This window comes from Miniopterus natalensis, chromosome 1, assembly GCF_054644295.1.
Source record: "Miniopterus natalensis isolate mMinNat1 chromosome 1, mMinNat1.hap1, whole genome shotgun sequence".
Taxonomy (NCBI): domain Eukaryota; kingdom Metazoa; phylum Chordata; class Mammalia; order Chiroptera; family Miniopteridae; genus Miniopterus; species Miniopterus natalensis.
Genome location: NC_142081.1, coordinates 134,901,955 through 134,915,573, shown reverse-complemented (window position 1 = coordinate 134,915,573; position 13,619 = coordinate 134,901,955). Strand labels below are relative to the sequence as shown.

General features: G+C 46.0%; 1 protein-coding gene across 2 annotated transcripts in view; it reads right to left on the bottom strand.

The window, feature by feature from the left end:
* Positions 1 to 1,254: 1,254 nt before the first annotated feature.
* Positions 1,255 to 13,619, bottom strand: part of DIP2C (DIP2 acetate--CoA ligase C (putative)) — a 367,574-nt gene continuing 355,209 nt past the window's right edge. For both annotated transcript variants that reach the window (XM_087826047.1, XM_087826049.1), the window contains 5 exons: positions 12,599 to 12,656; positions 10,461 to 10,535; positions 8,389 to 8,563; positions 7,190 to 7,313; positions 1,255 to 4,361 (listed from right to left, as the gene is read on the bottom strand). In XM_087826047.1, coding sequence (XP_087682173.1) covers positions 4,109 to 4,361; positions 7,190 to 7,313; positions 8,389 to 8,563; positions 10,461 to 10,535; positions 12,599 to 12,656 — 685 coding nt within the window. In that variant the 3' untranslated portion in view covers positions 1,255 to 4,108. The remainder of the gene's footprint in view (positions 4,362 to 7,189; positions 7,314 to 8,388; positions 8,564 to 10,460; positions 10,536 to 12,598; positions 12,657 to 13,619) is intronic.

Sequence of the window (13,619 nt, the reverse complement as noted above, 5' to 3'; positions counted from 1 at the left end):
GGGGTCAGTGAGCCCTCTGGTCACAGTGGCCCTGGTGCCACTTACCTGTGAGGAGGTCCCCCATTCAGCAAGTGTTTACTGAATGCCTGCTCTGCGCCAGGTGCCCAGGTACGCACAAAAAACACACCCTGTTCTCCTGCAGGGAAGCTAACGGGTGAAGAGATAGTTAATGCACATCAAGTACGAGGTCGGGAACAACGCAGAATGAGGAGCCACGCCCGAGGCGTCGTGACACTGGGGAGGATGACTGAGACGCTGAGGGATAATCACCCGCCAACCAAACTGCTGCTGTGTCCCAAGAACTCAGCAGTGAGCTGGAGGGTGTAGAACGTGGCCTCACAGAAGAAAACTCTACACTTGCACCCAGGCACATGTATAAGCACGTGCGTGCGCGCGCGCACACACGCATGCGCGGAAGGAAAGTCTATGCTGGCCTCTCTTGGCCACCTTGTCTGTATTTGACCCGTCACTGTTAGGCTACCATCTCAGACATTGGAGCCTTCCTCGCAATAGTCTGTTTAATTCGACGCAGTCGGGTGGTCTTCTGCAAGCCACCCACTTCATACACCCAAATCATTTTCCCCCAACTAATACAGACGATTGTATTGAACAAAAGCTGTGGGTTGGGGGGACAAGTGGAGTTCTAATACAAGGGGTTAATCCTGGTGATCTGTGTGCAGATTTGAGCTCTACTGATTTGCATGTATATAAAAGTTATCTTTTATAACCTGTAGCAAGTTAAGGTCAGTTAACTTGCTACTGCTTTTGAAAACACAAAGCCATAAGAATTCTCAGATCTTGGGCAAAAGATTGAGCTTCTGGTTGTCAAATGAACAGAGATAATTTGGGTTGGAATATTCAGCTAGACCTACCTCCAGATACGCAAAGGTTCCCTGCAATACAGTTGATAGGAAGTGTTTGCACATAGGACTCATGCTTGCTCTTTGTACCAAAAGTTAACCAATAATCTGTACACTTGCAGCAAAATGTGAACAAATATATTTAGATATATTTAAAAGAATTTAAAAAAACATTTCACAAAACACTTGTTGCCATAGGAATTTTTTTTAGTAATAAATGCCCACATCAAAATTTAAACATTGTTCAAAGTATGATTATCTGTACTAAGTAGTAATGCAACAAATTATGTAAACAGAGTCAGATACATTTCCCATTTCCCTGTAGGAATCACTTCCTTCCTCGGATTGAAGCTGTCCCAGACAGTTTTCCAGGGGACCAATTAAGAAACTGCTATTTTCAGAGCAACAAAAATAAAAGCTTTTATTTGTTCATTTGAATATAAAACAGGCGTTATCACAGATGTACAAAGCTTACTGGTGGTTTAACATACGAGAAGGTTGCCGTCCTTCGCACATAAAAATTTTGTTTGAAACCGTGATTGGCTGAGTACATGAATTTCTCTAACCAGTCACCACACTCTATGAAATAACGCTGCTAACATTCAACTGATAAAAGGGACGGTTTCCCTGGGGTAAAGTGTCAAGCAGGGTTAAATATATATAATAAACAAGCACCATGAGGAAGCCGCCCTGTAGGGTTAGGTCTGTGTTTCAATGTTCACTGTGTACCCTCCTTTGTGCAAGTTGATCACACGGTTTTGTCTGACTTCAAAAGCACAAGGTCACAAGACAAACATCTGTTACATTCCCATGAGTGATTTATCTACAGTAAGATTGCAAATGCAGAATGATCCTTCTTTATTGCTGAAACGGTGGTACTGAGTGTCTCCTTTCCTTTTTCTTGCACAACAGAGCTCCCACCTCGGCCCCCAACCCTTTGGACCTCAACTCCAACAGCAGAGGTGACAGGGTGTCACTAACCACTTTCACACCCTTACCGCCGGGCCTGGGATGCTGAGATGGGGAAGGTGAGGGTTGTGTTTGGAGTGACACCTGACTTGCCGCTTCCAACCTCAGCTGGACCTCACAAGTTATCCTGCAGGTGTGTGTCCTACTCAGTGTCTTTCCTGAAACCTGAAACCCCCTTCCCTTACACAAGGTGGGTGAAAGGAAGAAAATGTCTTTTTCCTGTGTGTGGTGGGGTTTTGCCTGTAGGAGGCAGAAGACTGTAGGAATGTATATCTGAAGCATGTAGAGAAATATTCACACACAGCAATGGAAGTCAAACAATATTGTAAAAGCCAAATGATTTGTGGTGATGGAAGGATGCATCCCACATGCAGACAAATTTAAAAAAATATGCCACTTAAATTTTTAAAAAACAATTAGCCTTGGATCTTAGAAGTCAAACAAAACTCTCTTTTAGCAAAGGGCTTACTGCTGGTGCATACAGCAAGGGCAGATAAAGACATTGCCTAGATAAAATGAAAAGAGAATCTAAATTTTGCCCAGCAACAATCTTAGTCATGCACATCTAGCAACAAGAGCCACTGCAGGGCCACCCTGGGGCAATTATCAAGTAAGTCACGCTGGGACAGCTGACACCTCCTCCTGGCTGGACACAGGCAGGCCGATTCAATCAGGAGTGCACAGAGGAACCCTGGGAATGAGACGACCTGGGAGGCAGCAGTGAGAGACGGGAATCAGAGATGTGTGATCCACAGGTGGCAGCATGAAGGCAGCTGTGAGACTTTCTCGCTCCAGCCAGGGGCGCTGGGGGGAGTCCCGGGTAGCTTGTGCAGGTCCCTGTGGGTTTTGCTCCCGAGGGCTGGGGAACCCTTGAGAGCTGGCCGAAGTGACGATCTCCTATGTGAGTCTTTACCCTTAATGCTGTTCTGAACACTCTGTCCGCTCCACACAGTGGCTGTCTGAGGGAAATCAACACAACTGGGTGCCAATGACCGCAGAGTATCATTCCTTTTCATATCAAGGACCAAAAAAGGGTGACACTAACAAAAATGATAAAAAACATTGTGCAACGAACTCTTGCAGCTCAGAGAACAGTGCCGTTGGCCACTGGCCTCCCCGAGCACTCAGGGCCTTGAGCACGTGCTGACCCCACCGTCCAGTGTTGCTCTCGCAGTAAAGGGAAACAGGCACGGCTCGCCTCACATTCCTTCACTGTCTGTGAGATAATTTCCAATAATTTCACTTGCTGGTCTCTGGTACTAGAAGAAACACCTGGACTGGGCTCCTGGCAACCTGACTGCTCCCATCAGCAGAGCGGATGTGAGAGAATCTCTCTTATCTACACACAGTGGAGGGGACACCATGCAAGTGACAGGTTCTGCATTTTAAACTTTAAAATCTCCTTTGTTCATTAGTGAATTTATATTTCATATATATATATTTGTTGTGATACTATCCACGCAAGATAATACAACACTTTTTTATATTAGCAAACATTACAAGACTTTAATATTCTTGAATGTTTTTCTCTTTTATACTTCTAAAGAGATCAAAATAAATTAAACGTTTTGTACATAATTACATCTGAAGAAGTTAACTTATTTTATCTTTTTAGTTTAGTACAAAGATATCTGCAAGATAATTGCTGAAATACACCTTATTTATAATTTCTTCTCGTTCTATGCTAATGCCAAAGGCCATGTGTTAGCCTTTGTTTCTTCAGCACATTTCCACAAAGAAAGCTGCTAAAATCTAATTGAAAGGTGCTATTTGGAAGGTTTTCTCGTACCTCAACAGACTTTCCTAAAAGGATGAGATCTAGCAATGGCTTAAATTAGTAACAGGTCCATGTCATCAAGATTTCATGACACATTAAAACAGAAAACAATTCTTTGTCACACTACATAAATCATTTAAAAGAACCCATCTGGAGGGCAGAATTTTTAATTGCTATTTTGGCTTAACAAAATATCACATTTACGAAGAAAGCACTTAACCAATAACTAAAAAAAAGAGAAAAAAGAAAAAAAAGAAAAATGTTTCAAAATGGGCTTTTCCAACAAACTGAAGGCATAATGCGAGGTCCTTCTGAGCAAACCTCGGTGATAACTCACGTTTCCCTTTCCCCCATGCCAATCAGGACTGCTGTGGGAAGTCTCCTCCACTCGACCTCCTGAATCAGGTTCCATCTGTGAACGTCGCCCTTGCTTCTGCACACTTTAGTGACACTGAGAAAAACGTGTACATCTCTAGAGAAGTCTGCGGCGCTGGAGACAAGACTACATGTTGTAGGCCACGTAGATGGGGTCCAGCTGGTCAGCCAAAAACCCGTCTCGCAGGTGCATCCGCTGCTTCTCTCCCCGGGAGTTAATGGGGATGACACCGATGTCCACCACAACCACCACCCCCACTACCAGGTAGTGCTCCTCCAGGACCACGTTGGTCACCAAGGGGACCAGGTCCAAAGCTTCTTGCTCTGACCCATCAAGCTCAACCACAACGACCAACAAATTTGTCCAGGTGAACACAGCACTGGAAGAGAGAAAAAGTCATCACTACACAGCAAGGTTTTTGTTTAATGATTATGTTTTCAAGAAGTTCCACTTGGTTCCTTTTGAATCTGCCTGAGCACTTACCGTCTGCAGCGTGCAGTCTCACTCACAGTCATGATTTCTCTCACATGCTCATGTCATTAGCCTTTCCTATCGGCCTATTCTCATGGTGGCTGCTCCTTGTGCCCTATCATCTCTGCACCCGGCATCACCCTCTCTGCCCCCCACCATCTGCCCCCAGCTGCTGCTGAGGGGTGGTGGGTGTAGTAGTAGTTCCTCCCTCCATCTGCACACTATGACCCTAAGGGTGGAGTCTGTCCTGCCCTTGACCTTAGGCCACCTGTAATCTGGACAGTGAGATGTTAGCAGAGGCTGAAGAGCCCTGAGGCATTTGGGCTGGACCTGACCTACCTCTGCTACAGCAGAGAGGAACATCTGGAGGACCTGAGCCGCCAACCTGCACCCAGCTGACCCCCAGGCCCAGCCAGCCAAGGTCAAATAATTCAGCAGTCCACTGCAGATATGGGGGCACATATTCCTGTTTAAGTGACTGTAGTGCAGCAAGAGCTAACCCGTAATGGGGGAGTAATTCCTCGACAATGTCAAAGATTCACCCAGAGTATTCAGTCTATATGCAATTTGTGGAAGCGAAGTCTAGTGATTTACACTTTAAGCGACATTAACCTTATATGGTTGGGCTTTTTACAAAGTAGTTAAGAACCTTAAAACTCATTGCCCCTGGTGCCCATGGTCTGTTTGGCTACAGAGGTCAGGAGGGTTCCAGGGTGGGGGTGCATAGGGGACAGGGACAGGCTCCAGGAGGGTCCCAGGGTAAGGGGTGCATGGGAGAGAAGACCAGGCTCCAGGAGGGTCTCAGGGTGGAGGGTGCATGGGAGATGGAACCAGGCTCTGGGGTCCTGCAGTGGGCAGCTGGTAACTGCTTTTTCATGCCAGGGACATGGAAGGGTTCTATATCAACAGTGAGGTAGGAAGTATTTGAGAAAACTCATTATTTTCTAAAAGTAAAAGTATGTCTATCAGGAAAAAGTGTATTTAGTTTGGTATGACCAACATGTGTTTAAATGAAAGGGAAACAGTGGAGAATGCATGTGCCATCTCTCCATCTGGATTTGCACTGTGACAGTGTGTAACCCTACAAGATGTGCTGGTGCCAAATGCCCTGAATCAGATCTTTGTGACACAAACACTGCTCTGCATGGCTGCATGAGCCCACACTGTGAGCTGGTGATGTCCCAGAATGTATTTTTATATATAATTGGTATGTTGTTGTTAGGGCATTTGGAATTGATGACACAGCATCAGGAATCAGGTCCGTTTCCATATTTAATGGAAGCCACGGGCTGGTTGCTGGTCACCTTTCTCCGTCAGAGCTCTCCTAGGGGCCAAACACGTTTAACACAGAGGAGAGCTGACGAGAAGGGAAAGATCTGGTCAGCTGGACTATCGACAATGAAGTGGTCATATTAGTTAACATGGGTGTCACACCCTCCTTCCTCAGCCCAGAAGCAGCCGGGCAGGGGAGGGCACGCTGAGGAGAGACAATGGCGACAGGCAGGCTGTGCCAGGCAGTTTCCAGGGGACTGAGGCCCATCAGGATGGAACCACCATGTTTCTTTTCTTCTGGTGCCATGTGTGAACACAGCTCAGTGGAGGCCAAACCCATCAGGGAGGCCACCCTGCAGGTGACAACAGCAGAGCTTAGAAAAGAAACTACAATTGTGGACTAGAAACCCATGAGGGGCACCAGCCTTTTAAGGTGGAAACAGTCCTTTTGCAAATAGAGAAATACTGGAGGGAGGCAACACAAGCCAGTCTAGATCATTGTCTTAGAAATAGAGAAGTAGAGGGCCGTAATAAATAGCTATAGCTATGCAGATGGAAACAGAGTAGGCCCAGGGAGTGTCCGAGGGGCAGCTGTGTGTCAGGGCCAATGGGTGCATTGAGAGAACCACGGGACCTGCCATGGGTATGCATTCACTCTCCCGTCTCTTATTGCTTCTATCTGCTGTGTTCTCTGTGTTCAGGTGCAGTAAGTGGCAACACACACCAGCCTGCAGTCAGCTAACAAGAGGCATGAAAAATCTCAGACCAATCCACCCTGCCAGAAAACACTGCAGAGATTTGGGGCAGCCCCCCCTTGGGGTTCCTAACCTGAGCTGAGACTGGCTTCATCATGTCTGCTAGCTCAGAGACCAGACAAATGAATAAACCTAAAGCTGATGGTGCTGAGCCACTCTTCTTCCTTAAACACCACATAAAGGCCCCAAGAACCTGAGGAAGTGTCTGCACTGCAGTGCCAGGTATTGGGGCACTGAAAACACACTCCTGCCACAGCCACCAAATGGCCAGGGAGGCAGTCCAGGCTCTGGGCGCGTAACACCCCAAGTCCCCAAGGGCCCACCCACTGGGATGTCTGAGATGGCAAATCGTCACTGTCGGTATTTCTGTCTTCTCCTCTCATCTAACGTCTTCCTACACATCACAATAACTTCTAGTCCCCAAGGTGACAGGAACAAGTGTCTTCTGTGCCTGTGTATGTAGGCAGTCTACCTTCCCCCTACATCATGCTTATGTAAACTAAAATCTACATAAATGACCACTTGGGCTCCTGGGCAATACTACCGAGTTCGTAGGTCATTCCCAGGAAATGTGTGAGACACCAGCTTGACGTGCCATGTTATTAGGCCCTAAAGGTAAAGGTTTACAACCCAAAGCTCAGACAGGACCACATCGTTTCTAATGCCACACTCATCCCGCCCCTGCCCTCGTGTGCAGAGCCCCACTCACCATTCCGTGACACTCTTGTGGGCTCTGATGACGGAGGTCTCGATGTCTATAGGGTGGTACCTCATCCCTCGCAGCTCCATTGCTTCGTCCAGCGCACCCACCACGTACAGGGCATCGTGGCGCTCTGTGGAGGAGACCAAGTATGTGTGAGGTTCACCGAAAAGCGGCTCAACCACTTAAAAAAAGATTAAAACAACTCCTGAATAAGAGATGCAAAGAAAGGGGGTGGCTGAGCTGGGGACAGCTGCTCCTTCTGTGGGGAGAGCTTTCAGGAAAGCGCTGGGGCTGGGGCAGGGGCAGAAGCGCTGGCCCCACAAGGCAACACTGCTCATGCCTCGGTCTGAGCATTTCCCAGGGCAGTGTCTATCCCCAATCGTAACTTCCTCAGCTGCCCCTTAGCACCACCTGCTCCTGCAGCGCACATGTGCCTTCGTCCTCGCTGTGCTCCCAGAGGACGTGGTTAGGACACATCATAGCAGTTAAACCTAGTTTCCTCTGATGCCGTCAAACCAGGTCTTAATTCTGTTACTATTCCACACTCGAGTTTCTGATCATGTTCATAAACAAAGATTTCCTTAGCCCTGTGACCTGCGCATTTGTTCTCATTGGTCCTACAAACCCTGGGATAAGGACAATGCGCAGTCGGCCTGTCTTCCCTCACAAATAAGAGATGTGTCCTTAACCTTAGGGTGGTAAGTACATCAGGGCAAATCTGAAGAAGCAGTCCACATATAAAACACCAGAACATAAATATTTTCCAATTTAGGTCAGATGAAATGGAGACATTTACTTGTTGCTTCTGATCATAACAGCAGGGGTGGGGGTGGGGGTGGGGGTGGGGGTCTCCCGGGAGACCCCCACCCCCCATTTCCACAGGACTGGACCTGCTGTGCCTCCTGGGAGGTCTGCATCACTACCAACCTCAATCCTCTAAGCTGAGCTCTTCCCGGGAGCCCCAGTGAGCACCCTCAAAACAGTCCATGATTTTCTTAAATTCAAATGTGATGCCAAAATGTTTTTGTACTTTCACCCTAAATTTATGCCAGTTTGGCTGGATCAGCACAGCTCCCACCAGGCAGGTGTGTCAAGAAGCCCCAGTGATCCCTAGAAACTCAAGTCCTGGGTTTGGGAATTTCAAACCTGACAGGTCTTCAGTGTTTGGGGGATCTGTCCCTTCGCCTGCCTGTCTGGACTCTCACCTCCATTTGCATCTGTGAGCTCAGTTCTCCGCAGGAAGCCCAAGTAGCCTGTTCGTGCCCAGATGGTCTGGGTGTCTCCAAAACTTAATCTTGAGCTAAAGTGATCTGACTGGAGGGACTCGTCTCCATAAATAGTGAAGTAACCGCTGGCGTTGTGGGCACTGTGTACCCAGATCTGTGAGAGGAGAACAGGACTGAATGAGTCAACTTGAGGAAGTCTCCAGGGACACTCATGGCATCTATGTGGACACAGATGCCAGTTTACTGACACAGAGGCACAAGGGCAAGCCTGCAGCCGTGCGAACTATACTTCCCACCCATCGAGAATTCTATTAAAGCAGGGTGGCTGAGGATTTTTAAAATAAATACATCCAATGAGCAGAGTTGTACTCATTTCCTCGTACTTATTCAAATTTAATGATTGTTTCCAAAAAGTAATCTAGAAAAATATTAAAAAGCTTTATGATTTATTTTTTCCCTTTCATCTGGTTTGCATACTGTTGGAAATACACTGCAGTGAAACAACACAAAACAAAACCAACTCTAAGAGGAAAAAACTCTGCCAAAAAATGGGAAACAAAAACACCCATGTGCCGCTTGGGAAAATGATGTGTTGACTCAAAGTGATGACCATGCAGGTTATGTAGAGCCATGGAAAACACTGGAGGAAATCGTTACGTAACTGAAGTGCCTAAAACGTTCATAAAACTGTATGCTCTTTTGTCTGTACAATAAGAATAGGAGTAGTCAGAGTGTTTATGGCAAAGACCTTCTGGGCTTGGCTGGTTCCATTATCTTATTTACACTAAAAACTAGTTAAGATCCCTGAAGTCAGAAACACTGTCATGTACACTGTCCCCCAGCTCCCAGGACAACGCCCGGCACATAGCAGGCACTCAAGTGACTGTCACCTGCTGGACAGAGAAAGAAGGTAGCTGTCTAATGCAGGTAATGGAAACTGTGCTCTGCTCTCTAACACGATTTCTGCTAAGAAAATCAAACTGACGTGGGTTCTACCGGCCCCAGCACGCCCTTTCCAAGCCTATGCCGTGGCCACACTGGGAGGGCAGCACCTGGAAGGATCCTCTCCAGGTGCCTGAGACAACAGCCTCCACAACTCAATTTTATGTCTACAAATGGAGTAAAAGGAACTTCCTAAATAAGATCTGTATAGAATTGCCATCTCAGTTCTAATCTTTACATGATTCAAAGGTATGAGGGCCAAAAATAGCCTACTAAGAGGATTTGTGGAGTGAGTCACGGTTAAGACTCACCCATTATCACTTACTCATTGACAATGTGTAAATGTCACTGTATATAATCCAGAAACAGTGGTGGCAGTGTTTTTAATAAGATGTCAGCTACAGTGGCAGGTCTGTGTGGGGCTAGAGCACTTCCATAAGGAGGGAGAGCTGAGGACACACAGTAGGTGACACTGCAGCAAGACCGTTGTCCCTTCTGGGCAGAGGGAGCTGTCGGAGTTCTCTTAGCAGGCTCAAGGAAGAGTCTGTGTAATGTAGGGCAGCCCCTGTCTGATGCTCCGACTTCCTCCCTGGAAGAAGCTTGTTACGAGCAAGTGAAGTGTCACACTGACACCTGGCAGGAAGAAACCACTGTCATTCATTCCTCTACCCTGTTTGGTGGCGTGTGTGGATGCTGCTATGACTCTGGGCTGGAGACGATGCCCTCTGTACATTTCTGTCACCTCCCTGACAAAGGCGGGCCTGTGGAAAACAAGTGTAAGAGCTAAGAAATGAGGAAACGCAGCTCATAAAGTTTTATCTCTTCTAAATTCTTTGAAGAGAACCTACCTCACTTGCTTAAGGACATCTCACTTCCTTAAGGAAGTCCCACTTTGTAATCCTGAACTTTCATGGACTCATTTAAGCAATAAAGCTTCTCTCACATTACTTCCCACCAGTTAACGTGACCTCCTCAATGTGATTTGATGTACACTGTGGTCAGGGGCAGGGGAGTACCGTTTACTGAGGTCAAGGAGAGCAGGTGGTGTGTAGCAGAAGGATACATTTGGTTTCAGAGGCTACATCTCCTAGAGGATGTCCCATACTCACCTCACCCAGATGTGAGTCTCCCAATGGTCCTTTTGTTTCTGGGTTGGCAATTATGATCCGAACGCCTGGAAGTATCTATGTGGGAAAGAAGAACATCCCTGTCAGTAAGTAGACAGTAGATCCTACACAGCAATCAACCTGGATCTTACCTTCATTCCATATGCCTGTTTTCCTTTCTAAAATCATTGGAAAGTGGTATGGCTTTAAATCAGAATTATGTACCACAGCATTATGTAATTACAGCATAATAGTTCCTTTTCACTGTAATTATTACTACAATGATAGAGCCTGTGTAAAAGTGATCTTGAAATTAAGAATTTGAACAAAAACATGATGAATATAATTTAACATAGCCTAATGCTTGGAAATGTGGATGAAAACACTTCTATGGAGTGTAACCTCACAGAGGGATCTGATCATAAATTCCTAACTAGGCACGTCCTGGTAGGTAGCCATACCCTAGGCATGTAACTTCTTTAGTAAAAGGCTTGTCCTTTGCCTTAAGCAAGCCCTGTCCATTATTCTTGTGCATCCAGGTTAACATACCTTTGAAATAAGCCCTAAGAGAGCACATAATCTTGTTAACTATCCCGTAATCCAATCCCCACCTTGCTTTCTCCTACCCTCACGCAATATTCTTTAGGTTCTAGCCTTAATGCTAAACGCATAAAAGAAGCTATGAACTATCATTTTCTGGAACATCTGAGATTTTGCTTCTCAGCAACTATCATCAGTTTTGGCTCAGAGCCTCTTACAAAAATTCTCTTCAAGTTTGGATGTTTCTTACATGGACACAAAACAGGAATTTCAATAAATTTTTCCAAGTATATTTAATGTTATACCCCCCATCGTGGCACATGAGTATGAAAGAAGGGCATGCTTGCAGTAGACACTGAATTAAGGGAGTCAGGGATAAAGTTTTCAGAGATGAGTGTGCCCTCAGAAATGCAGCAGGCACGGCCAAAAGACTTAGTGCAAAACCACTTCTGTGGCGGCCAGATGTTAAGAGATGGCACGTCACTGCCTGTGCAGGCTGGGGTAGTGTGTCTAGAACACCCATATGGCTCCCTGTCTCGCCTCCAATTTCTTCCTGCAGGCAAACATATTTTATTATAATGTCAATACTAAGCATCTCCTCCTTAATAGTAGTTTAGAAATGTTTTAAATTCTACTGAAATCGCATAAGTGAGAAAGTAAAAGCTGATTCTGCAAATTTAGAACACAGTCTGACTTGGTTCAGCTACTTGAACACTGAATGACTGAAATTAGGCAGAAGATATGGGGTAAAAGCTCTCGGAACAGCTGTCCCGAACCTGAAGTCTAAGGTGTAACATGTGGCTCAGGTCTATGTGCCTGTCGTCCACCAGGCTGCATGGGGGGGGGGGGGGGGCACTGATTCCTCTGGTTAGAACCAACTTACAAAAGGTGCAGAAGCAAAATAAGATTGCTTTTAGAATTAGGTGGAGAAGAGATCTGACCATTGCAGCCAAAAATAAAAAAAGGTCTCCATTTAGGTTTAAATATGTTTCTTATTCTTTGTAAGAAACATGACCACTGTGGCAAGAACTACTAGCTGTCTCCTGATAACCATTCTTTGTGTATGTCCACAGTAATCAATACCCCAATTGTTAGCCAGGCCCAGAGATATTCAGAACCAGTACAGTATTCCAAGCCTTTCTTCCAGCTGAATGTGACTGTGTGACCACATTCTGGCCACTGGTATTTAAGAATAAGGCAGCTCAGGAAGCTTCCTTCAAATCTGTGCCATTTGTCTCCTCCCTTTTCTGTTTCTCCCGCTGCTGATGAAAAGTGGAAATAATAGCTGGAGTGGCAGCAGCCACTTTAGGCCCTGAGGTGCCTTTGGGCATGCAGTCCATGCAGGGCAGAACAAGACAAGAGGGCTGGGGCCCCTGGTGGCTTCATGGTTTCCTTTATGTGAGAGGAAAAAAACACACCTAGCTTCCTGAAAACAGTTATTTCGAGTTTCTGTACTCATGGACAAACCTAGTCATGATACACTATATTCAAGAAAACTTTTTGAAAAAACATTCTATAAAATACATTTCTTAGAATTTTAAAGCCCATACACTGAGGCTCATACTTCCATAGAAATGCATATTTCCTCCTTTAATACTTACTTTTCCTGATTCCATAAGTGGCAAGCTGTGAGGGGATCCTCTTTCTACTAAACGGACTCTACAATGAGAAACAGAGTTGTCACTGAGCTTTTCTGTACCACAGTTCCCTTTGTCCACATTCAACACTTGGCCAATGCCTGGTAGGTAGCTGGGGAGCATTAACTCTGCTGGAGTGCAGTATCCAATGCAAAGATAATTTAGAAGTCAAAGAAAAAGTGGTCCAAGAGCAGAGTGCCACTGTGCTTGGTGGGAGTGGTATAAGCCACCCATCCAGGCCTTGAGAATGCAAATGAAGTCCCATTTCTCAAACCTGCAAAATAACTGGGAAAATAATTCTGCGTTACACCAGGAGTCAGCTTAGCACCTGCAGAAAAGGGAAGAACAAGGATTGACTCAACCCTGAGACAGCTGCTCTGCCCACGATGGGCCGTGGGGCAGGGCCCAGGTTGCGGCAGCACAGAATCCACAAGGCACGACTGAGTCAAGAGGAAAGCCAATTCAGACAGCAAAACCTCTCAGAAAAGAAACTCTTTTCAATTTAAAAGCTATTTAATGGTAATTTAATCTTAAGACCTGCAGAACACACTGGTGCTGGTCACAACCAGAGTTGGCTAAGTCCTTTATGGCTGCATTATTTTCAATGTTTTACAGCCTCCATGACTGGTCTTACATTTCCACCACAGTACTATAAGACTTTGGTGCTGTTCAGTAATCTAGAAGACAATTCTTAAGGAAAATGAAGTGAAGGACAAGGTGCTCAACTTCTTGGACACCACAGCATGAAGGCAGTTAGCAGGAGGCAGGGGCACAGGGATATGGGATGGTGAGAGGCTTTCTCTCCCCCACCCAGCGATGTGAAATTCAGCACCAGAACCCATTCTCTGCATTAGCATAGATCCTCCTCCTAAGTAATAAATGCTGGAGAGAGGGGAGTGTGTGTGTGTGTGTGTAGGGGGTGATGTGTGTGTGGAAGAATCTGCAAGTCACAACAGGCACATGAGGCTCCTGGCAGCCTCGTAGT